The sequence below is a fragment of the Tauraco erythrolophus genome, chromosome 4, assembly GCF_009769465.1.
Source record: "Tauraco erythrolophus isolate bTauEry1 chromosome 4, bTauEry1.pri, whole genome shotgun sequence".
Taxonomy (NCBI): domain Eukaryota; kingdom Metazoa; phylum Chordata; class Aves; order Musophagiformes; family Musophagidae; genus Tauraco; species Tauraco erythrolophus.
Window position 1 is genome coordinate 56,114,012 of NC_141468.1, and position 25,566 is coordinate 56,139,577.

The 25,566-nt window shown below is 45.6% G+C and overlaps 1 protein-coding gene across 1 annotated transcript in view; it reads left to right on the forward strand.

Moving 5' to 3' along the window:
• The first annotated feature begins 15,561 nt into the window (after nt 1-15,561).
• UTP20 (UTP20 small subunit processome component) overlaps nt 15,562-25,566 on the forward strand; it is a 63,976-nt gene continuing 53,971 nt past the window's right edge. The window contains 10 exon segments of the mRNA XM_086610958.1: nt 15,562-15,606; nt 16,290-16,370; nt 17,193-17,259; nt 17,447-17,579; nt 18,043-18,231; nt 20,888-20,969; nt 22,044-22,181; nt 22,584-22,739; nt 24,401-24,547; nt 25,066-25,200. Of these exon segments, the coding sequence (XP_086467084.1) occupies nt 15,562-15,606; nt 16,290-16,370; nt 17,193-17,259; nt 17,447-17,579; nt 18,043-18,231; nt 20,888-20,969; nt 22,044-22,181; nt 22,584-22,739; nt 24,401-24,547; nt 25,066-25,200 (1,173 nt within the window).

Sequence of the window (25,566 nt, forward strand, 5' to 3'; positions counted from 1 at the left end):
CCACAGCATTGGGAGATGGGTGGGATGGGTTTCCCTCTATAGATAAGAGACAAATATATCAAGCTGTACACTTGGAAATACGCTGCCCACCTCTCTGAACTAAGTTGTGAAAATAATTTTGAGGGGTTCTCCTGCTTGTAGGCAAATGCGGGCATGGGCAAAAGCAACTGGAAATGATGTAGGAAAGCTCTGGAGGCCCAGTGAGTACGGCTCAGCAGTGCTGTGAGACCCTTTGCAATTTGCCCTGGCAGCCTGGGAGCTCTCCATCTTCCAGTGGTTCCTTGCTTGAGTGTGCAGTTTCAGACTGTGTGGGGTTTAGCTGTACCTACACCAGCAGAGCTGAGTTTGCAGGTGAAGGGCAGTTCACACTCAATGGTGCTCCTGTGTAGTACCAAGACTGGTTTTGGAAGTCTGAGCTCTGTTCTCTTCTGCTTACACAGGGATCAGTTTGGAACCCTTGCCAGAGAATGGCTGGCCATTGGTAAAAACAAACAAACAAGCAAAGCCATTTCAAACCAAAATCTGCAAAAACTGATCTTTGGCCTTTTTGTACTCAGTTTGGCCTTTTCTGGGAACAGTGTTCTGATTTTTCACTTTGAAAAACTCTGTTTGTTTTTGTTTGGATTATTTTCTTAAGAAATTAGGGGCATGGGATCATGCTCTGTGTGTATACATTCATGTATGCATGTGGAAGGTGTTTACCCTCCATCCAACAACCATTAAACACCATGACTAAATTTACAGAGGGATAGAGGCCTCAGAGATCTTAAGGTGCTAACAGCTTCATGAAAGTAGATGGGCAAAAAAGAGGGATCCTGTAAATGTTGAAAGGAAGACTGCAGCAGGAGTGAACTTCTGTTGAATAACAGTGAAATCATGTGAGAGAGAGACCTTAAAAGCCCCCACATCTTTGTAAATACATAAGCCAACCAACAACCCCAGACACAAGGCTATGGGGATCCACGTTCCATTTACTCCTCTGTTCGTGGAGCTACCTGTTAAATTTCCTTGTGGTCATTGGTATTATTAGGAATAATATATCAAAATTAATCACTGAGTCCTAATTAGACGGTTCAATGTTTCTCACAATGTGATGTTTCAAGTCAAAATGCAGTTCTTTTACTTCTGAAAGATTTTGATTCCAGAAAAATTAATAAAACTGCAACTGCTTCCTGCACAGCATCACTTACCACATTGAAAAGTCTGCTTGGATTTTGGTATAATGGAAGTTCATTGCTTGATGGTGTTTTGTATTTCTGAAGATCAGTTAGTGTTGGGCTCCATCCTAAGCTCTTCTGCTTGCTGTTCTTGTCTGCACACTGCTGGTTTGAGTTACTGGGCTTGGTATAGCTATTACCTGACTACCATCATCATTGACTTTACTCCCCCTGGTTCAATGCTATCTTAGAGAAATCTTCCATAATGTCATTTAGTGATGTTCTTAGCTGTCTGTTTAATTAATTTTTTTGTCAGTTCTTCTTCTGTTAACAGTGTTTGAACATGACAGAATGCCCCTGCAAGGGTATTCAGAAAAGCAGGAGCATCATCAATATTCCTTGTGAAATTTGGATGAGTTCTTTAGAAATAGTCACATGGCACCTGTATTTTGAGCGCTAGGATTTTCTTCCAGAGATGTCCTGCAGTTGTCACCTCTTTATTTCCAAGAATATCAATAGAGTACATTCCCAAGCATACTTTTAGAAACTTCTTTCCAGCTAATTGGATCTGCAGTGTTCAAAGCGCAAAATAGTATGTTTAAAAGCCCCTTCCGTGCAGACTGTGTGCTGTTTATGGGCAATAGCAAGAATGTGATGCAATTTGCAAGTGTCTTATGCCTTAAAACACCACCATAAATGTAAGAAGATAAATATATCAAGAAACATAGTTCCCTAATTCTATGTCTGTCTTATTTCCAATCCTCATCCAAATCCTAAATTTGCAGGGGCACAGGTTTGCAAAAGGTCTTTGCGTAAAACCCTATTCACGGGAAGTCTTTCATGGTAACAACTTGTTTACTTAAAGTGATTGTCCTCTCCTGCTTAGCTTGTTCGGGTTATGAAGAGAGATGGAGTGAATTCCAGAGAAAGAGATCAATGTGGGGAAAAGAGCCAGAGAGATGCATAATTATCACAGGAGCGAATTACGTTTCTATTGACATTTTGAAGGAAAACTCCTTGGTGGTTGGGATTTTTTTCTACTTTTGCTTTCCACAGAAATTTGAACCAATGCAATTTGCAAACAAAATGATTTAAATGTGAATGCTTAATGGCCTAGAGAAGGAAACTTCAGATTGTGTAACCCCCTAATACCAACACACCTTTTAAAATCAATAGTCAGTGCCTCAGGATTGAAGGAAGTACTTAAGTTAGCCTTGGATACTAAGCATATAAATTGGAATGATTTGGAGCCTATAATGTATTTGCTGGAGAATTCTGCTCTTTCATTCAAAATAACAAATTTCAATTTTTTTTTTATGGACTGGCTATGCAGTGAGATGTGGCATGCATAATTATTTGCTCAAGAGAATAGTGTGGGAATAAAATTGTGGTACAGATTTTACTTCTTTAACTCAAAAGGACAAATAAGTTACATGCTTGAACTTTATTCTCATGGCTTTGGGATCTTTTGTTTATTTAAGGTGTTCGATTTGCATAAACAGAATTACAATTCAACTAGTTTGCTTACTTGCAGTTAATGTATGAGAAAAGGCTGTCAAATGTTCACCAAAATGATCAACGAAAAATTGATTTTTTTTCTGAGCAGATCTTTTCTGCATTTCCTTATTTTATTTCTGTTGTTTTCCCTTTTTCCACTACCTGCTAGCCAAACTATCTGTTCACATGTTCTAGTTGATGTTATTTTGAGATGTGTTTGCTTTAGGTGTACAGTGTAGGTACTTCCGTTATGCAGCTTGGCTCCCTACATTTCCTTTCTAACTGGAGGAGAGAAATGGGGTCTTCAGAAAGAAACTTTGCTGCTTTGATACACTCCCTGGAGGAGCCTGTCTCTTTCCCTGACCTACAGAGGAAGCCTCTGGAAATGGTACTTAAAAATACTCTGAAAAATATTCCCTGCCACTGCCCCAGTGCCCTAAGTAGCTCTTCTTTTTGATTATTCTGATTTATTCTTCCATTCATACTCTGGAGTGCCTGTCATCAGTTCTGACATCTCCCTTATTATCTCCCTCCCATCCTTGTTTGTACTCCTACTGCTAAATGTCTTGTGCTCCTTTATTTCTTTCATCCCCTTGTCTCCTTAAATTAGATTTTCTCTTTCTCCTCCTTCCCACATTTCTTCAGCCTGAATCCCTTCTTTTTTGGACCCTCAGTCCCAAGAGGCTTTTCCCCAAAAATTGCTGTTTGCTATTCAGCTCATTCTTCTGTTTTTCGAGTGTCTCTATGAACTGACTGCCTTGCCTCTCTTTTAAACCTGTTTTTAGTCCTCTCCAGTCCCTCTTCAGCATGCTGTCGAGGCTGCCCATGCTGGAGATCATGCAGACACATACATTACTTGGAAACGTTTGAAGGCAGCTATGCGTACTTGCACCAGCTCTTATATTTAACTGATTTGCTTGTCAAACAACCTCAAAGTGATATTCATCATCAAACGTAGGTAAGAAAGGTTTTCCCTCAGGTCCAACTGTCTGCAGCTGTTGGCTTTGATTTGGTTTGTTTCTTCTCTTTTCCTCTATAACATGGGACTCATTGCACCTATTTCTGACGCTATCTGGACATTTCAAATAGCAAATCCCTGTTTTTTCAGAGAGTGAAAACACTTCCAGGATCCTTGGTTTCTCCCAGTATGCTGCTGGGATACACTGTAGCTTTTGTGGCCTCTTGGACTGCAGTCTTATGTCTGTTGCCGGATGCTGGAGAGTGGTGGGTGATCTGTGGTAGATGGGGGACAGTGATAATGCGTTTTGTGGATTTTCATGACCAGACTCCATGGGAGGGGGACTTTACCAATACAGGCACACTGAGACTCTTACAGTGAATGTCTATGTTATTGTAGTGTATTGATATTCAGTGTTAGCATGCATTCAAATAAATGGGCTATTGAGAGGTTTTTGATAAAAACGTGAATTGTGAGCTAAGGCAAAGGGGAAGAAATAATAACTTTAACATGCATTTCTGAAGATGCAAAAAAGAATGGTGCAGATCCAGCATCATAAAGCTCCCACAACTTCTGCACAGCCGGGTTAATACCTGTAACGGAAATGCTATGTGATAGTGTTAGCAATTTGCAAACTCAGTGAATGCCGTGATGCACAAGGGAGCACAGAGGTAGAAATGGCAGTCGAGGGAGAAGCACTGTGGCCACAGCTGGTTTTAAGAGAGTTCATCTCTTGGCACATCAGACACTATGTCTGTACAGTAGCATAAGCTGATCACCATTTTAAGGGGGCTCATTTCATCTCACTTCAAAACAGGTGCTGGTGGAGCACCTGTTAACTCATCTATGTGGCATCCTGTAAGCACTTATCTTCTTCCACTGGCTATGAACACTAGGTCAAATATAGCCATCAGTGCAGCAGGTGACTATAAGCCAGAGAGGTGAACTGCACCCTTATGGTAAGTGCCTGCCAAGTACAAACAACGAGGACTTTACCTGCTTCAGTGTCTTTTTACTTTCCTCACTTGGAGGTTGATGCTCATTTCTGTTTTCTCTTTTTCTGAAGTGTCAGTCTCCACTTAGATATCTTTTGCGCAGGGATCAATTATTTCAGTACGTTTTTTGTATCGGTTGTTTTAATGGCTCCTATTTAATCTTATCATAATTTAGACCCACAAGTCAGTATTAGAAGCAGCAGCAGAGTCCAAAAGCTTATTTAAGTTTTGTGGAAAGAAGGAACAGCCCCATTTCCTTAGCATTATCAACATCTCTACAGTCAGAGCATTGAAAAAGTTTTGCATCTCTTCCTCCAGAGACAACTGCTTTCCAAGCAAAGTGCAGTTGTATCTCTTTGTAAAGTTTTTATTACAGAGAGGGACTCATTGACTTGCAGAAACTTGGGGTGCTAGGAGTTAAGGACACACACCTGAAGTGTCTCTAAAAGTCCTACTGCAGTATGACTAGGGACATTGTCTGGAAGCGGAACGGATTCTGGTGGCAAATCCTTCTTCAGGGAACACGGAATTTTAGAAACCAAACAAAGAATCAAGTCATGTTTTTTTTTTCTGGTTTATATAGACCAATGCTGGATCTTTCTCATGAACGCCTTGATTTACCAACGGCCAGTGACACAGTGGAAGCGGCAAGAAGGGCTGCTTTGTCTCTTGATGTTATATAAGTTCTTTCATTTTTCTAAGCTACCAATGAATATACATCAAGATTGACTGTTTCATAACAGTCTCAGTTTAAGGGTATGTGTCAGCTTAAATGGTTTTTCCCTAAAGGGCTCTGCAGTGCTAAGATTATTAGACCTTTTCTTGAGAGTTTCAGCTTTTGTACGCTATGTCTCTTGGATCCATGAGGTCAGGAATGGTCTCTTTTGGAACCTGAGAGCAAAGTTAGAGCTGAATGAATATTAGGAAAGGCTCATGCTTCAAATAAGAAAAAAAAAAAGTGCAAATTAATTAGCCAAAATCTCAAATCTAGGTACCTAAATTTTGGATCTATCTTGTATGAATGAGATGGATGCAGAGACATGAAGAATAGTATCAATTGCTTTGTATGTTACCTTCTATTCAATGGCAGGAACATCTCATTCCTTTCAGTAACAAAATGCTGAGCCTGGCCTTATTTGTCCCTGAATGTCATGCACTGACCTTACAAGTTTGAAGGAATAAACTATCTGAGAAAGGAAATATCCTTGACCCCATCTTTTTATGATTTTGTGTTTTCTACTCACAATTAGCTTCTCAACATCATTATGAGAAATTGCTGTCTTGGATTATTGATTTAGTGTTTCCTCAGTGGCCTTTTACAGATAAAGGAATCATAGAATCATAGAATGGTTCGGGATGGAAGGGACCTCAAAGATCTTCTAGTTCCAACCCCCTTGCCATGGGCAGGGAAACCCTCCACTACACCAGGTTGCCCAAAGCCTCATCCAACCTGGCCTTGAACACTTCCAGAGATGGGGCATCTACAACTTCTCTGGGCAACCTGTTCCAGTGCCTCACCACCCTGTGAGTGAAAAATTTCTTCCTTATATCTAATCTAAATCTGCCCTCTTTCAACTTAAAGCCATTGCCCCTTGTCCTGTCTCTACACGCCCTTGTAAAAAGTCCCTCTCCAGCTTTCCTGTAGGCCCCCTTTAAGTACTGGAAGGCTGCAAGAAGATCACCCCAGAGCCTTCTCTTCTGCAGGCTGAACAGCCCCAACTCTCTCAGCCTGTCTTCATAGCAGAGGTGCTCCAGCCCTCGGATCATCTTTGTGGCCCTCCTCTGGACCCGCTCTAGCAGCTCCATGTCCTTCTTGTGTTGGGGACTCCAGAGCTGAACGCAGTATTCCAGGTGGGGTCTCACAAGAGCAGAGTAGAGGGGCAGAATCACCTCCCTCGACCTGCTGGCCACACTTCTTTTGATGCAGCCCAGGACACAGTTGGCTTTCTGGGCGGCCAGTGCATATTGCCGGCTCATGTTGAGCTTCTCATCCACCAGCACTCCCAAGTCCTTTTCCTCAGGGCTGCTCTCAATCCATTCTCTGCCCAGCCTGTACTTGTGCTTGGGATTGCCCCGACCCACGTGCAGGACCTTGCACTTGGCCTTGTTGAACTTCATGAGGTTCTCACAGGCCCACCTCTCCAGCCTGTCAAGGTCCCTCTGGATGGCATCCCTTCCCTCCAGCGTGTCCACACCACCACATAACTTGGTGTCATCTGCAAACTTGCTGAGGGTGCACTACAAAGATGTTAAATAGCACTGGTCCCAGTACTGACCCCTGAGGAACACCACTTGTTACTGGCCTCCACTTAAACATTGAACCGTTGACCACAACTCTTTGAGTGCAACCATCCAGCCAATTCCTTATCCACCGAGTGGTCCATTCATCAAAACCATGTCTTTCCAGTTTAGAGAGAAGGATGTCGCGTGGGACAGTATCAAATGCTTTGGATAAGTCCAGGTAGACGATGTCAGTTGCTCTTCCCCTATCCATCAATGCTGTAACCTCATCATAGAAGGCCACCAAATTAGTCAGGCAGGATTTGCCCTTAGTGAAGCCATGTTGGCTGTCACCAATCACCTCCTTATTTTCTATGTGCCTTAGCATAGTCGCCAGGAGGATCTGCTCTATGATCTTGCTGGGCACAGAGGTGAGACTGACTGGCCTCCAGTTCCATGGGTCTTCTTTTTTTCCCTTTTTAAAGATGGGGGCTATGTTTCCCCTTTTCCAGTCATTGGGAACTTCACCAGATTGCCACGACTTCTGAAATATGATGTATAGTGGCTTAGCAACTTCATCTGCCAGTTCCCTCAGGACCCGCGGATGCACCTCATCAGGTCCCATGGACTTGTCCACCTTCAGGTTCTTTAGATGGTCTCGAACCTGATCTTCTCCTACAGTGGGCGGTTCTTCATTCTCCCAGTCCCTGCCTTTGCCTTCTGTGACTTGGGCTGTGCAGCTGGAGCTCTTGCCAGTGAAGACTGAGGCAAAGAAGTCATTGAGAACCTCAGCCTTCTCCACATCCCCTGTTTCCTTCTGGAGAGGGCCTACATTTTCCCTAGATTTCTTTTTATCACTGACATATCTATAGAAGTTTTTCTTGTTGCCCTTGATGTCCCTGGCCAGATTTAACTCTATCAGGGCTTTAGCTTTCCTAACCTGATCTCTGGTTGCTCGGACAATCACTCTGTATTCTTCCCAGGCTACCTGTCCTTGTTTCCACCCTCTGCAGGCCTTCTTTTTGTGCCCAAGTTGGTCCAGGAGCTCTTTGTTCATCCATGCAGGCCTCCTTGTGTTCCCACCTGACTTTCTCTTTGTTGGGATGCACTGCTCCTGAGCTTGGAGGAGGTGATCCTTAAACAATAACCAGCTTTTTTGGGCCCCTCTTCCCTCCAGGGCTTCATCCCTTTGTACTCTACCAAGGAGATCCCTGAAGAGGCCGAAGTCTGCTCTCCTGAAAGCCAGGGTAGTGAGCTTGCTGTGCACCGTCCTTGATTCCCTAAGAATCTTGAATTCCACCATTTCATGATCACTGCAGTCAAGGCTGTCCTTGAGTGTCACGTTCCCCATCAGCCCTTCTTTGTTGGTGAGAACAAGGTCAAGCAAAGCACCTCTCCTCATTGTTTCCTCTGCCACTTGGAGAAGGATGTTATCATCCATGCATTCCAGGAACCTCCTGGATTGCCTATGCCCTGCTGTGTTGTCCTTCCAACAGATATCAGGGTGGCTGAAGACCCCCATGAGGACCAGGGCTCGTGAACATGAGGCAGCTCCTATCTGTCTGTAGAGGGCCTCATCCACCCGGTCCTCCTGGTCAGGTGGTCTGTAGCAGACCCCCACTACTATGTCCCTTGTCTCTGCTCTTCCTTTAATCCTAACCCATAAGCTCTTAGTTGGGACCTCATCCGTCCCAAGGTGCAGCTCCATGCACTCCAGCTGGTCTTTGACATAGAGGGCAACCCTTCCTCATCTTCTCCCCTGCCTATCCTTCCTAAAGAGCCTGTACCCTTCTATTCTGACACTCCAGTCATAGGATTTATCCCACCACATCTCTGATGCCAAAAAGATCATATTCCGATAGGCGCGCACACACTTCTAACTCCTCTTGCTTATTCCCCATGCAGCGCGCATTGGCATAAAGGCATTTAAGTTGGGCCCCAGATGAACCTGACTTCCTGGCTGGAGCGGCTGGAATTCCTTTCTTCTGTTCTTCAGGTACTTCCAGCATATCTTTATCATTCTTGATATTATCCCCCTCCCCCTTCGAATCTAGAATCAATAAAGACAGAGAAAAAGAGGAAAAAAAAAAAAAACAGAAAGAAAATTGTATATGGGAGACAGCAATGATTCTGAGGGAAGCATTCCCTTGCGTGCACGTGTTTCTAAGATATTTTTACCATTTTCCATCTTCTTTTTTTGGAAGGTTTAACTTTACCGTAAAACTTACAGTTGTGATCCCTCAGCCTCAGTTTATCATCTTACACTGTTATTTCAAGCTTCCAAATAGACAAGAGTGATCTAGGGTAAGGTGGAAGAAGAGATTTGGGAGCATAGCTTCAGAATCACTGCTAAAGGCTTTATGCTTTGTTCCTGGACATGCCAAACAGCCAGGTTTTGGGATGGTTGTCAGAAATCTGAGTTAGACTAATGTCATGGTTTGATGGGGGTTGGGGGGGGCTGGTTCTGGTGGCAGGAGAGGGGTTTTTCTCCCTGTGACCTCCCTGGTTTTGGAACCGGGTTAGACTTGGTTCTGGCCACCAGATCAGACTGCCATCCCCCTCGGGGTTGAGCCAATGGCGCCTCTGCGAATTGCCCTATTTAAGTCCGGACAAAGGAACCGGAAAAGGTGCTTTGCCCAGGAGCGAGGAGAGAAGGGAGGAGGGCACTGCCCCCGCTCCCTGGCTCCCGGCCGGGCAGCTGCCTGTGTCGGGCCGGCACCGCCCACTGAGGATGGCGGCTGCGGAGCCGGCTGGGGAACTTGGGGAGCACCCCACTCCCGGGGTGCCCACTGGGCTGAGTTCACCTGGAGAGGACTGAGATCTGAGAGAAACGGCCACACCGACACCAGGTCAGTGAGGATGGAGCGGAAGGAGGTGTGCTGGAGCCGAGTCTCCCCTGCAGCTGGTGGTGAGACGGCAGGCGGCCCCCCTGCAACCAGGACAGCCTCGATGGAGTAGAGACCCACTCGCAGCCCGTGGAGAGGAGATGCCTGAGCCTGAGGACGGTCATGTTGGGACGCACGACAAGGCAGAGAGGCATCTGGAGTCTGCATGACGACCCACGCCGGAGCGAGTGGCTACAACTCTCTAAGAATCCGAGACTGTGGTAAAGCCCACACTGGGGCAAATCCGATGGGGAAGGATTGCTTCCTGTGGGCTGGACTCACGCTGGAGAAGTTTGTGGATTTTTCCTCGTGAGTAGGGGATCCATTGGAGCAGGGGAAAAGGGTGTAAGGACTCCTCCTCCTTTAAGAAAGAAGCAGCAGTAACAGCATGGAATGAACTGACCTGCACTCCCCCAGTCCCTGCCCCCTGTGCTGCTGGGGGGAGGAGGTAGAGCCAGGAGGAAAAGGAAAGGGGCTGAGGGGAAGAGGAAGGTGCCAGTTTTAAGATCTGGCTTTGTTCCTTTTTATCCTCTCAAGTAACCAGTTTTGTTTCCCTTTGTCCTTTTAAGTAACCATCAATAAATTGTTTTGCTTTTAAGAAAGCCAAGTCTGTTTTGCCCGGGACCATCGTTGGTGGGTGCTTCCTCTGTTCTTGTCTCAACCCTCAGTCCCTTTATTATATTTTCTCCTCTCCACTTTACTGGAGAAGGAGAGACTGTGTGAGTTTTAGTTGCTGCATCAGCCTAAAACCATGACAAGTGTAATCAGACATTTAGTAGTCCCAGACAGCTGACAGATAGCCTGAAATTCAGATGACCTCTGTCAAATCCAGATGCCTCTTGTTCTAGAGGTGACGGCAAAATGTAGGAGAGAATTCGCATCCTTTTTGGGGACAAGACTCCATCCCCCCTGTTCATTTTCCTTTCCACTCCCCCTGCTTCCTCTGTGGGTCCTCCTCCTGCTGCCTCTGTTGCTTTCCACAAGGCTGAAGTCAGTTCTGCTGCTGCCACTGTGGCAGAGAAATGCGACGAAGAATAGCAGCAGTGGTCAACACTGCAATCCCTTCCCGTATCAGGGCCATCTATATAAAAGCTGTCCATGCGGAAACCAGACCCTTTTCCTTTCCAAGACAAATTAAACTCTCAAACTTTCTTCCCCATCTCAAAAAAAACCAAAGGTGTGGCTTCCTACTGGCAGAAACCTTGGAATAGTACTAGTTGGCATGGATCAAAATTGTGCCAGGGATCGTGTTGATGATTAATTGGTGTGGATGATCTCTGTGCACTGGCACTACTTGGTTTACTTCTAGGGATGAAGCTAGTACAGCCCACCTGTTCCAGCTCTGCAGCAGGACCCTGACTTGCAATGGAGGAGCCACTGGCCTAGATGTCTCAAGGGGCTGAATCAGGTTGTCAGTGCCCTGTTCTGTGAGGGAAGTCTCTTAAGTTCAAGATACTTCAGGTATGAACACTCACCCCCCCTACCCAAATAGCTGCAGAAATCTGGGATCTATACTCCAGCTCCTTGTCCAAAACCTTCTCTGATCTGCAAACCTAAAGGTACGTGAAATTCTCCCCAGGACTCAGCCAGCATTGACCTGGAGTTGCATTATTTGCGGAATTTCCGTGCTTCAGGCATATTAGAAAAAAATGTGGTCAAACGGTTCCACCAGTTTGCAGAACAGGATTCCAGCATCTTGTCTGCTTTGTTCCTGAAAATGCAAATGCTCTTGTCGATATCCTACATAACCTTGTGGGGTTTTCTCCACAAGGCAAGGCAAAATGCCAATTAGAAGCTGAGGAGGAAATTGGCAGTGAAAATATGTCATTGTGTTTCAAAGTGCTCTTCTTATTTTCCAGATAAATTAAAAAAAAAATAATAAATGTTTGCTTCAGTTGAATGAGTACACCAAAGACATCATGCACTTGTACAACCTGCCTTCAAACTCATGCCAGCTTCCCCCTCACTGAGGATTACGGAGAGCTCCTGTGATGCAGTGGAGTTCCAGCCACATTCACCCAGCCCGTGCACCCCAAGTTGTTCTGTGGGGTGACTCAGGACAAGGAAAGAGAAAGGCTTCTAGGTTCACAACCCAGGCAGGTAACTTTCACCACTTCAAGACCCCTGTTGCTTATTTAATGTCTTTACTATTGATTGAGGAACCTACCTTTGGGCATCCGAGCCTCGAAGTTGTTTGGCTGAATTCATGGGTGTTTCTGTTAATCTATTTGCCCATTATAATTTGTTTTGAAAAGCAAGATCTTCTCACAATGAAATTCCCTATGTGAACTCCTTTCTTGGCACATCTCCACCATGCCCATATGAATAGAGTAGAAAAATGAAAATTTGATCTTACACTTGTGCACCTACGCAATTTACAATATCCTGGGGTTAAAAACAGGCTGTCCTGGCTGCTCATTGGCTTGTACCAGATAGCATGTCCTTTAGGTTAGAAACTCAGTGTCGTACAAGCTTCAGGAGTATGCGTTGTGCTCTTGATTAATATGCATAAGAATATGATTAAAGTAGGGAAACTCTACAATGATTTCAATACTGCATATTTAGGTAGTTATTGAGCCATGTCATGGGGGGCATTCACAGGGTCATTTGTAGATATGCACATATAATGGGGTCATCTAGACTCTCTGAGACTACCAATTCTAAGGCACTATTCATTTTATTCTAACATCGATGTTTCAAGTACAAGAATGTGCCTAGATCTGCAGTGAATATAAAAGGAGCCTAAAGTGACTGCTCAGAGGCAGACATGTGCATTGTAAACATTGCAGGTTATGTGAGATGAATTCTGCCCTGTGAGACAATCCTAAGCTAAATATTGAGGTATTTTACCCAAATTACTATTATTGGGCTAAACTGGCAGTGCTTATTTAAAAAACAACCAAACAGACAAACAAACAAAAAAAAAACCCTAAACAATTGGAAAGTGTAACACTGACTCAAAGTAAAACATTTCTAGAGGACAAGCCTGCTTTGCTTCTACATAGAGTGGCCCTGGCTCTTGCTGAGTCCAGCAAATAGATTTTGGACAGCAGAACTAAAAAGCCCAGGAACGGAGAAGACATAGGAATCTTAGACATGTCGCCAAGCACTGATGGATTACTGCCAGGGACTAGTGGTTGTAGCCCACAGCAGGTGTTTGAAGAAGCCAGATCTGCACAGGTGACTGCTCTGATAGATGTGTATGTGCTGGTTTACAATGGCTTCCTCTACGTGCCTCTACAGGTATTACTACCAATAAGCCATCGCTTTTCAGAAGGCCATCTGCTTGCCGTTAGCATGGATTTCTGAAGGAGACTTGCTGACAGCTGGGCTCATCAGATAATCACAGGGTGTTGGAGCTGGGGCTTGCCCAGAGACAGGAGAGCTGCATCTCTTCCTGGAAAAGTAAAAGAACAAGGCCTGAGGCTTGAGGCATTGCAGTCGTCAGAGAGGAGTATATGTAGAAAGGATATTGTTAACATAGCTGTAATTCATACAGAAGTGGGGAAGGGACATTCTGGGTCACTAAACCTTCCCAGCTGAAGTGCCAGACCTACTGTCATTGTCATACTGGTATCAATACCTGAGTTACTACCTTGAGGCTCACTCAGATGTATCTCCAAGTGCTGTACTCAGTGCTGGCTGAAATGCAGTCCATCAGTAGTTCTTGTGGGCGGAAGCTCTCATGAACATCAGCAGCTGCAGGTCTAACCTGTCTCACTCTTCTGAGAAGTTGCCAGTTTACAAACATAAAGAAGCACTTGCAACCTTTTAAAAACTTCCTTTAATGTCTTTTATTTTTACTGCTGACTCCTCTCCTGCAACAGGGAGAGCACACCTGAGTTGTTCTCCTGCTTGCTTTCCATGAATAGAATCATAGAATCATAGAATCGTTAGGGCTGGAAGGGACCTTCAAAGGTCATCTAGTCCAAATCCCCTGCAAGGAACAGGGATATCTCCAACTAGATCAGGTTGCTCAGGGCCTCATCCAACCTGGCCTTGAACGTCTCCAGGGATGGAGCATCCACCACCTCTCTGGGCAACCTGTTCCAGTGTTCTACAACTCTCATGGTAAAAAATTTTTTCCTAATATCCAACCTGAATCTACCTCCCTCTATTTTAAAACCATTACCCCTTGTCCTATCACAACTGGCCCTCCTGAACAGCCTCACCCCATCTTTCTTGTAGGCCCCCTTGAGGTACTGGAAGACCGCTATAAGGTCACCCTGGAGCCTCCTCTTCTCCAGGCTGAACAGCCCCAACTCTTTCAGCCTGTCCTCATAGCAAAGGTGCTCCAGCCCTCTTATCATCTTCGTGGCCCTCCTCTGGACCCTCTCCAACTGGTCCATGTCAAAATATTAGATTTTGCTCATTCTCTTGGATGATTTTGGAGTGCTTGCATCCCAGGAAGTTCCAAACCTCTACAAGATGCTACTCATAATGGAAAAAAGATCTTGTGGACTGTTTTTCACAAGTTCACAATACATAGGAGACATATTAGGTGAATTTACTAACCATGTCTGGAGAGGTCTTTGTGCTCTTAAACAGCTGCATATTGGTGCCTAAGCTCTTTTGTGGATCTAGACCTCTCCACGTGCTTTTAGCTGCACTTTCTCATGGAAATATTTGAGCTTGAAAACACTTAAGCTGACCTTTTCGAACTCAAGTGCCTAAATTTGGCATTCTCTTCCCATTTAATGCAAATGCCAGAAGACCTTTCTATTCCAGCAGGAGAAGAGCACGCTCTAGAGCTAACAGCTGTCTCCGTAGTTCTCTGACTTCGCAGGTATTGGACTGAGCACGCTCCCCTGCCTGTCCAGATGACTATCCTGTTAACGGCCTATTGCCTGCCCACGGGCAGCTTTTCTGGATGCACCTGGCAGTGTTTAAACCTGTAGGGTCTGTTCAAAGTTGTGGGTCCCTACGTGCTCCTAACAGTGGCCTTTAGTCGTGGTCAAATCCAACCTTGTGTCTTGCTGTCTGAATAAGCTGCAAGGCTGGCTTCTGAAAGCGGCCTTGAGCTGCCTCTTAACAGGCAGGACCGGCAGGCACAGAACTCCCAACACTCGTAAACTGCAACCCAAAACAGCCATGTAGTTTTGGGCTGCTCGTACTGCACCTGCCCAGACCAAAGCTTCATCCAGCTTCTCTTCACCTCCCACCTCCCCCGTGCACGTTCTCTGCCTCCTCAGATTGGAGCCACAGGCAGAGGCTCCCACACGCCTGGCACTGCTGCGAGCGCACGTCGTGAGCGACGATCAGTCCCGTAATCATTCGCTCTTGCGCCAGGATTTACTTTGCACGTACTCTGCCTGGGATAAGCTTTGTGGGTTTTGTTTCTTTTTGAGGCCTGGACAAACGCCTGCGCTACAATCGGGGCTGCAGCAGCTGGGCGGTGCCCGTTCCAGGCTGAGCCACCGATGCTGCGCTGGGGGCTGCGCTCTCCCGCACGACGTTCTTTTCCCGGTACCGGTTTCTGCTCCTCAGGCCCCGCCGGGGCCGCCCTCCGCTACCGGGGTGCCCCGGCCCTCCGCGCTGCACCAGAGAGCCGAGACGCGGGCGAAGGTGGACTCCTCTGCCCACAGTCCCCAGGGAAACGCCGCTCACCGCCAAGGTACGACGGGGACAGCTGCCGTTCCAGCCCTTCCCCAGAGTCTGACCTCAGAACCCCCTCAGCAGCACCCGTCCGGCCCCCCGCAGTCGCCGCCCGCCCCTTCCGCCGGCGATCCCGCCTCCTCCTCCCGGCAGCCCGCGGCCGGCATGGCGGCGCCCGGAGCCTAGGGCTGCACGTGTGGCTGTCGGTGTGGGGCTGCGCCGCGCCGCGGGGCCCGGGCCGCCCCGCTGCCGCCATGAAGAGCAAGTCTGCAGCCCACAAGTCGGGGAACACGCACCGGGTGAGGGCCCGCCCGTGCGGGCCGCGCCGGCTCACCGCGGCCGGGTCTTTTAGGTTTTTCATCGTCGGTGTTAGTTTAGCGGTGGTGTCGGGCTGCCGGCGCGCGGCGGGGGGGAGGAGGAGCTGTGAGGGCGGGTGGTGTGGCGCGGCCGCGCCGCGTCGGGTCTCCGTAGCGCTGCTGGCCGGGCCGCCCGCGCCCGAGTGCGGCTTCTCCCTTTCCTGGCGCTCCGTGATACCTCCGTGAGCCGAGTCAGCCTCCGTGCAACGCCGCAGGCACTCCGCAGCCTTAGTGTAAGAAACTGACATAGTTTAATAAAAAAAGATAGCATCCGACGGGGGTGTTAACGTGGGCGTTGTTTTAGGAAAGGCGAGAGCCGTGCAGTCTGTTGAAATTCGTGTAGATTTCTCTGCATCTTTTTCACCTTGTGGGCGTGTGGGGTGCAAGCCCGGATTGTGCAGAATGAGGGGGGAAAGGGTCAGTCCTATTCGTGGCTCTTGTAAGCATTTTTTTGCCTTAACATTCTGGTAGGACTGTTTAAAGATTGATGGGTACTATCTGGCAGCCCGTCTCTGCAAGCGGGGTTTCTAGTGCGTGGGGTTTCTAGTGCGTGTGCTATTGAGAAGGACTTACAAGGGCTGTTCTCAGAATTGAGCAAGAAACATGTACTTTGTTTTGTTTTACAGTTTCTTACCTTTTCGGAGCGCTTAAGCAACGTTAATATAGATATTATTCATCGGATTGACAGAACTGGAAGCTACGCTGAGGTGAGAACAGCAATTGCGATCGTTTTCTGAAATCGCATCACAAGTAGATACGTACCGTGAAAGACTGACTTAAATTTATTCAGGAGGAAATTGAAAAGAAGCTCCTGCAAGAGTTGCCGTTCCTAGAGCCTCATTTCGTGCTTCATTCCCCTTTACTTTTTGACCTGCTTCGCAGTATTGCCATAGAGACTCTTTGTCAGCACCGCCCTGATGGCTTCCATGTGGCTGGTGGGCCTGTGGGTGTTTCTGAGCATGGAAGATGCTGCTGTGACCATCAGCAGTCCTAGGTCTGGATCTGCAAAGTCTTACAGGTGCTGGGTAGTTGCAATACTCGCAGCATGTATACAAAGCGTGTGCATGTTTCTTCATGGATCATAAAGAAGAGTCATCTATATGTGACCTACAGATCATCATCGTGAATATGGTGCTTTGCACATTGTTACCTCCTGGCCTGCTGGATTGTTCTTCTGAACTTCCCACTTGGTAGCTGTGAGGATGCCAAAAGAAATGCCAAAGCGTTTGTGCTGAGTGGGCTATGGCTAAGCATCTTAAATTACCAAGGCCAGTCAACAGAGGTTTAAAATGCCATCACATAAACAAGTCCTGTCACCAGAAAGTATTTTCAAATGTGTTTTTAATATAGAAAGAAAGGTCTTATTTTCAGGGAAGTTCCATAGCACCTTTTGAAATGAAATAATCAAGATTTCTTGAAGTATTCTTAAAATATTTAAGGTACTCGATAGTGTTCTTCATTTGAACTCTCATCTTTGCAGGCTACCTTCATTAGGGTTGGTAGCTATTATTTGATCTTTCTTTTGACAGGAAGTTGAAACCTACTTTTTTGAAGGACTACGGAAATGGAGGGAACTGAACCTCACTCAGCATTTTGGTAAGTCATTTTTGTCCATGTTTCCTTAAACTGCTAAAATAGATTTCTTCTGCATCCAGAACTCAATGGGAGATTTTCTGTTGACTGGTTTTGGATTGGGCTCTGGAGAGCCATTATTCTTTAACATCCTGCATGTTTACCAGGAGCTGAACTAGTTTTCAGGGCTTTTCTCTTGTGCTTCAAACAGTGCAGTTCTTCAGTGAAGTGGCCAACAAATGCCAGTCCTTCAACCAGCTGGTCTACTACCAGAGTGCCATTGTGCAGAGCTTGAAGACACATTTGCAAGTCAAAGGCAGTCTTGCTTATCAACCCTTATTAGAGTAAGTACATGGTGACAAAATGTAGCCTCATCAGTATTACAAGTAAGCATGAATCCTGTTGTGAGTGTTCTTTTTCTTTATTACGCCTGAGAAAATTTAGCAATGAGAAACACAAAGTGGTTGTATTTCCCTGATAGAGCTTTATGGTTCTAAGTCTTAAAAAAACCCAACCAACTATGACAAGGCAAGCAAATTAGCCTGAGTGCTTACTGAGTGTCAGACAGAATATTAATGCGCTTTGTTTGGTGTTCTCTTCTTGTTTACTGTTATCTGCTTGATTTTTAAAAAAATCTTAAGATTCTTGACATCCAGGTTGCCTAATAGATGATATTTAAATAAATGTGAGAAGTAAAAGTGATGCTGTCTTTCCGAAGAGACTGTGCTGGATTATGCAGTGTTTGACGAGGCTTTTATTGGTTTGTTTTTGAAACGCACTAACACTGGTGTATTTTCTGAAACGCAGTCTAGTGGTGCAGCTGGCTCGAGATCTTCAGGCTGATTTCTATCCTCACTTTCATGACTTTTTCCTGGCCATCACCAAGTTACTGGATACACAGGACACAGAGCTGCTAGAATGGGCTTTTACCTCTCTTTCCTATCTCTACAAATACTTGTGGAGATTGATGGTGAAGGACATACACAACATATACAGGTAAAAGCTGTGTTTAATGTCTGTCTTGATTAGCAGTTATTTGTAAATGCCACACGAAACATGGGTTAATGCTTCAGTATACTTGTTAGCATGCTTTTCCTGCTTTCTGAGAAACTTGGAGGCTTGTTATCATACGCAGCTTCTTTGAGATCCTACTGACTTTCTTGGGTAACTGTATTGGAGAAGGGATGTGGGTTGAGCTGCAGGTTTGGGCATTCAGTCCCCTTTTCTCCTGTGGGGACAGGAGAGGAAACATCCACCTCAGCTTGCTAAACAAAGCTCAGAAAGACACTGAATTGTCAGAGTCATTTCGGAAAACTGTGACCAAGTCTAAATTCAACACAGGCCTCTTGAGTGTCAAGTACCTCAGTCATAGTTATATCATTTCTGTCTTTCCCAGTGGCAGATGCCTTGACTTATGACATTGAGTGAGTTTCTTTGAGTCTTTAATTGTTCTTTTCACAGTATTTTCCCCTTTATGTTTTTCCCTTCTTCCTGTGAGAGAGCAGATGAGGTATGCACAGTTCTGTATGCTTTGAAACTCCTTGCCGCAGGACGCTGTGGATGTGGAAGGTTGGCATGGGCGCAAAGGGAAACCGGCCAAGTTGGAGGGAGTTACCAAATGCACAGGAGCCACTTCTGGCTCGGGCAGTCTCTGAGCTGCAGATGGTTGAAGGCTGATTTTGCATCTGCTTGCCTTGTTTTTAAGCCTTTTCCAGGCATCTACTTCTGGCTGCTGCCGTAGACTGAATACTGGGCTGGATGGACCTGTGGCCAGGCCCAGTATGACTGCTTGTTTAATCTCACATTGCTCTGATAGCAGGGCTCTTCTTTTTGTCATAGCCAGTGGGTTCTGGTTGCTTCTTCCTAGTTTCAGTTTGTAACAGATGGAGCAAAAGAGGGAATACACATTTCCTCCACAACCCAGCAAAAGCTGTGGAGCATGTTGAAAAAACATCTGCTTGGCTGTGAATCTGAGGCACCCCTCGCTCTGCACTGAACATGTGCTGAGCCACCTGCAACTGTTAATCACCCCTGTAAATTGTATCTTTACAAACTTTTAAGTGCACAGGAGAGCCTGTTGGCTCAACTGACATACAGATCTGGTTTATCAAATTGGCTCTGGTTTTACTTGCTCCTGCTGAGTACATACATTGAAAATCTTGGTGCTGCAATTGAATCTATGTGGATCCAGAAATTTTAGAGGTATATCTGAATGTGACTTCATTTGCCTGGCATTGTCATTTGACCTTCTTTGCAAAACTTGGTTCTTTATCCAGGGAAGTGGGAAGGAATCGAGTTGAGGAAGGTATTTTCTCTCTCTGGGACACATTCTTAGTGTTTGTAAAAAGTAGCAGTGTGAACTGAAAACAAAAGTTTTAAAACCAGTTGGGGGCTATTCTTGTGTTGCCAATGTCATGGTTTGATGTGGAGGGGGGGTGGTTCTGGTGGCAGGAGAGGGGTTTTGCTCCCTGCGACCTCCCCGGTTTTGGAATTGGGTTAGGCTTAGTTCTGGCCACCAGATCAGACTGCCATCCCCCTCGGGGTTGAGCCAATAGGGCGCCTCTGCGAATTGCCCTATTTAAGTCAGGACAAAGGAACCGGAAAAGGTGCTACTTCGCCCAGGATCAAGCAGAGAAGGGAGGAGGGCACTGCCCCTGCTCCCTGGCTCCCGGCCGGGCAGCTGCCTGTGTCGGGCTGGTGCCGCCCACGGAGGATGGCGGCGGCGGAGCCAGCTGGGGAACTCGGGGGCGCCCCACTCCCGGGGTGCCAACTGGGCTGAGTTCACCTGGAGAGGACTGAGATCTGAGAGAAACAGCCGCATCGACAGCAGGTCAGTGAGGATGGAGTGGGAGGAGGTGTGCCGGAGCCGAGTTTCCCCTGCGGCTGATGGTGAGATAGCAGGCGGCCCCCCTGCAACCAGGACGGCCTTGGTGGAGCAGAGACCCACTCGCAGCCCGTGGGGAGAAGATGCCTGAGCCTGAGGATGGTCGTGTTGGGGTGCACGACAAGGCAGAGAGGCATCTGGAGTCTGCGTGACGACCCACACCGGAGCGAGTGGCTACAGCTCCCTAAGTATCCGAGACTGTGGTAAAGCCCACACCGGAGCAATCTGTGGGGAAGGATTGTTTCCAGTGGGCTGGACTCACGCTGGAGAAGTTTGTGGATTTTTCCTCGTGGGTAGGGGATCCACTGGAGCAGGGGAAAAGGGTGTAAGGACTCCTTCTCCTTTAAGAAAGAAGCAGCAGTAACAGCACAGAATGAACTGACCTGCACTCCCCCAGTCCCTGCCCCCTGTGCTGCTGGGGGGAGGAGGTAGAGCCGGGAGGAAAAGGAAAGAGGGGGGGGAAGGTGTCGGTTTTAAGATCTGGTTTTGTTTCTTTCTGTCCTCTCGAGTAATTGTTTTTTTTGTTTCTCTTTGTCCTTCTAAGTAATCATTAATAAACTGTTTTGCTTTGAGAAAGCCCTGTCTGTTTTGCCCAGGACCATGGTTGGTGGGTGCTCCCTGTGTTCTTGTCTCAACCCTCAGTCCCTTTTTTTTTTTTTTTCTCTCCTCTCTACTTTACTGGAGAAGGAGAGACTGTGAGTTTTAGTTGCTGGATCAGCCTAAAACCACGACACCTTTAAGACAGTGGATTATTTTGTGTCTTTGTAGCCTGTACAGCACCCTGCTGGCTCACCACAAACTTCACATCAGAAACTTTGCTGCCGAAAGTTTTGTCTTTCTAATGAGAAAGGTGAGTGAGGTGTTTGTATTTTGATGCTATCTCCATTCTGTGGTGGCTCTTGGATTCAATGTGTAATATTAGGTTTTCTCCAAAGGATTAACAAGGCCTGAACTGGCGTTGAGTGTGTTCTGAGTAGTCATTTCTATTGAGTGTTATTACTGAGAATGTCGTGCACTTCATATTAGCAGTGGCAAATAGAGGCCTTAGCACTCTCTGTTTTAAGAGCAGTTAAACCAAACATTTGTGATTGGTTTACCTAAAATGACTAAGAAATGGTAAGGTAATCTTGCAAAACGGAGGCCTTAGTCTGTAAATGCGCGTTTGCTCACTGGCTTTTTCATTAATGCTTTAAGGCCTTTGTAGAACTGAAATTCTTGTGGCAACCTTTTTGCACACCTGAATATCAGAATATATACTGTTCCCAGGCAAATCAGTCAAGATCAGACAGCAGCATTTCATGGAGTAAGGAAAGGGAGTGGTAGTTGTTGTTTTTTATTTAGTCAAAATATACAAAAGATTCCTGAGACTGTCTAACAAATTTGGGTATCCTCATTTTTGTCCTAGATTGAAAGACCTTAATAAAGCACAATTGTTTAGTTGATTGTTTTCAGAAATTGTTGAACTCCAAGTCAAATCCTCAGAAATGGAGTGTTTTAAAATCTTGGGCCAGAAGTCCTTGCAGTATTCCCAAGTATAGTTTTGGATGACTGGATTCTGTGTTCAACTGATACACGTCTCTTTGCACACCAGTGCAGCGACCTTTGTGTTTCAGTTGAGACCAGTTTAATGGTGCATTTATGCACATGTTTAACTCTAAAATCACAGTAGTCAAAACCACGTATTTCAGCTGCAGTGACCTGAGTAGACCTGTGTACGTCTTGCGGGGGGAGCTGTAGTGACTGAACAGCTGATCATTTTTCCCCTTTCAGTTTCCTTATGTGGTTGCAGAAATAATGAGCTTGAACTGTTGTGGGAAGGCAGGACTGGGAGAGTGATGTGGTGCTGTAGAGCCATTTAATTGTCTCTATCCAGCTGGCAGCTCTGAATACAAAATAACTTTTTTTTTCTTCTTATGTTTTGTAGGTTTCTGATAAAAATGAAATCTTCAATTTAATGCTCCGTGACCTGGGGGAGCACCCTGAGAAGGTGGAAGGTGTAGGACAGCTACTTTTTGAGATGTGCAAGGGTGTTCGAAACATGTTCCACTCTTGTACAGAGACGGTAAAGACAAGAAAAGATTGCTGGTTTAAATGTTGCTGTAATGGAGCATTAGGTAGCGCTCAGTGAAACCACTGAGTGTTGTCTTGTTCACCTCGGTGGATCCTTGGTGATAAGCATGCTGTTCATTACTTAAGAAAATCTGAAAGCCTTCTTCTAAGAATATTCTATGAGATAGGAAGATTGTTTTTAGTAATTCCTATGCAGTATTCCTGTATGTTAAAATAGTACTGCTTGCTGATATTTCAGATTTTAAGTGATAGCCTGTTTTTTTTTCCCTGGTAGTTGTTCTAGAAAGAGTGAACGTCACTGGAGTATTTTAGCAGTGTATTGCACTAACTAATTTTAGGATTGCTAGATTTATTTTCTAAGTATAAGGACATGATGTGCTCTTTTCCTGTGCAGGCTATGAAGTTAATTCTGTCAAAGCTGGGGCCTATTACTGAAGAAGAAATTGAACTACCATGGGTAACTGTAGGAGAAGCTTTTGTGAGGATGATCAGATCAGCTGCACTCCATATCCATAAGGAGAATTTTGACATTGTCTTCAAGTGCCTGGAGGTACACTGATTTATTTATTTATTTATCTTAATTCACGAGAGACTGAAAAAAAGCCCTGTGCATTTATCAAGAAAAGTATTTGTGTCTTATGGGAACAGAATTGGGGTTTTTTTCTGCTTTGGAAGCATTAAGTACAGCATCATGCACATGAGAAAAATCCCACTCTTCTTTTAGATGTTCAGAGTGACCCTGATGGGTGTGCTGTGCTGTGAGTGAGAAAGGAACTGCTGTGTGCCAGACTTGGAGCTCAGTCTGGATAGGAACCTGGGCAAGGAGGTTTTGTAGGATCTGCTTTTGCAGAGGCAGACATCACAGGCCCCTTGCTGGAGTGGGAGTGCTAGGGCTTGCTTTTTTATTGCTGAGCTGGGTATGTTGGCTGTTCTAAAACTGCTTAGTGGCAGTAAAGGAGAAGCTTTTTGCCCCGCAGCTCTCTTTACAGCAAAGACCTGGGCTGAACCTGGAGAGCCTCAGAGCCAAGTGCTGAAAAATCAGTGTTTTCAGTCTGGATGTTCCCATGTTGCTGCTTGGGGATTACACTCTGAGGTTTGAGGGAGCACGACTGAGTGCCGTGGGCTGCGCTGTGTTGAGTCAGGGTGATGTCGAATGATGAGCAAGGGCCTGGCAGGTGCTCTTTACTTACCTGAGCAACACCAGATTTTTTTGCTAGCAATTGGGATTCGCTAAGGGGGATCAAAACCTCTTGCAACCGACAGCTGGGTCTGTTGTGCTGCTCAGATGGGTGAAATAGGAAACTGGAGGAAATGGTACATGCAGACTTCAGGGTAGTCCTTCCAGCATGGCTAAATAGCCGTGTTTGTTCCATCTTGGAACTCCCTTCCTGTGACTATTCATAGGTTCCCAGAAAATCCCATCTTTTTCCTTCTACCTCACCGGGTATGGTAACAGTTATTGCTTAACTGTTATTAGCTATAGAATGGTTTGCCACTGGATGTTTTGTATCCCTGGGAGCTAAGTCACTCAGCATCTGCAATTGAAATGAAATCTTGGAAATTGGTGACATAATTCCCTTTATTTTTAATGAGGCTTGGTTTTCTTTTTTTTACCCTGGGAACCAGTGGATGTGGGGAGTGTCTTGCTCGGAGGGAAATATTCACATAGTCACATGATAGCTCTCTAAATTGGGTTCAATTTATAGGATCAAAGATGGGAGTTTATATCCTCTGGACAGAAAGGGACAGTAATGGGAGTGATCCAGGGTAGCTCCATTATCTGTATAATGCAGATGATATGAGTAACCTCTCAGCATCCACATTAGCATAGTGATGCATAAAGTGTAAAAGTACTTAAGTTCTAATAATTCCACTGGAAGCTGTTTGCTTCCATACCACTGTGGATCTGGGGCCAAGTATTTTTCTTCCTCTTTCCTGTTTTGTATGTTGTGTGTTGGCCTTTCAGGAGACCTTCATCTTGGGAGGTATTTGTGTTTCTGTCCCAGGAATCTCGGATGTGTGTTTTTGCATCATGGGAATCACACAGTGTTTCTGCAAGGTGTAGTTTGTTGAACATGAACGAGAACGTCAACAGTAGTTTGTCGGACAGATGAGTTGTTGATTCTTTAGAATGCCTTTCAAATAGCAGTGAGTGAAACAGGATCTGATCATTTCCCTGAAACATTTTGCTTTCCTTTTTTATTTAAACAGGAGTCAGTCTTAGTCTTGCAGAGGAAAATAACTAAGGCCAACTGCTGTATGGCTTCAGAGCAGATGGAAAGGATCTTGCAAGCTTATCTGATCCTAGTGGAACATGGAAATGGATCCAAAATCTCACTGCCTGAAGATGTCTGCCAGGTAGGTCAGACCATTGCTTTGGCTGATGTGCCAAAGAAGTACCAATTGAATATTGAAGAGGTGTGGTCAGCTGAAGCACTCGTACACATTTCTGATGCATCAGTGGGCTTGGGATTTGAGCTGAGTGAACAGAGACATTTATTGTGAGCATTATTACCTCTCTGATCCTGTGAGAATTTACCTCTGTACTGTGATGCTGATGTAGTCCTCCTTTAAATGAACAAGAGGAAAAGTAGGCTGCTGCTGCTAGAGACCATGCTGAGCTGTAGTTCCTGCCACTGTGGAAGACATCTAGACCTCCATATCAATGGTAGAGCAGTTCTACCAGATTCATATACATTTGACCGCGCTGGGTTCAAATGTAGATTTAATGCCTTTAAACTTTAACAGGACTGTTAGGATTCAGTTCTGTGGGCTTAGAACACTACGCCTTCCAGCTCCAGCGGCTGTCCAAATCATTCAGACCATACAATCACTGTCTTCATAGACAAATATCAGTGCTCTCTCTTTCATTTCAGATTTTAATAAGAATGTTGCAAACACCAGATCTCTCATCATCTTGCTGCAAGACCCTGTTGAACACCATCTCTGCATTGCTGTTGGCTCAGAAGGTGTTCTTGCCTGATTCTTTGACCAAGGAAGCTATTGAGAAGGTAACAAAGATAGCTGCTTGTAGCAGTTCAAGTTCCCTAGAGCAGGCTGATTTCAGGACATTACACTTCAAGCTAGGAAATAGACTATAAGGATCCCTTTAGCCTTTTGCACAGATAAGGGAGAAGCGGCGCAGTGCATTAAATAATGTCTGCTGTGATCTTGGGACTCCTTGAGAGTCTCACACAGACTGTCAATGTAGCAGTGCCTTTGTGGCAGACATCTTTGCAGTGAAAACCAGGCTCTGACTCGAACACCTACAGCCTCTGGAGAAAGGAGTGAGAACAGAGAAGGGGCACGTTCAGCCTTAGATTATAAAGCAGGTCAGTGAGTTGAACTTAGTGAAAAAAGTACATTTTTCACTAAGC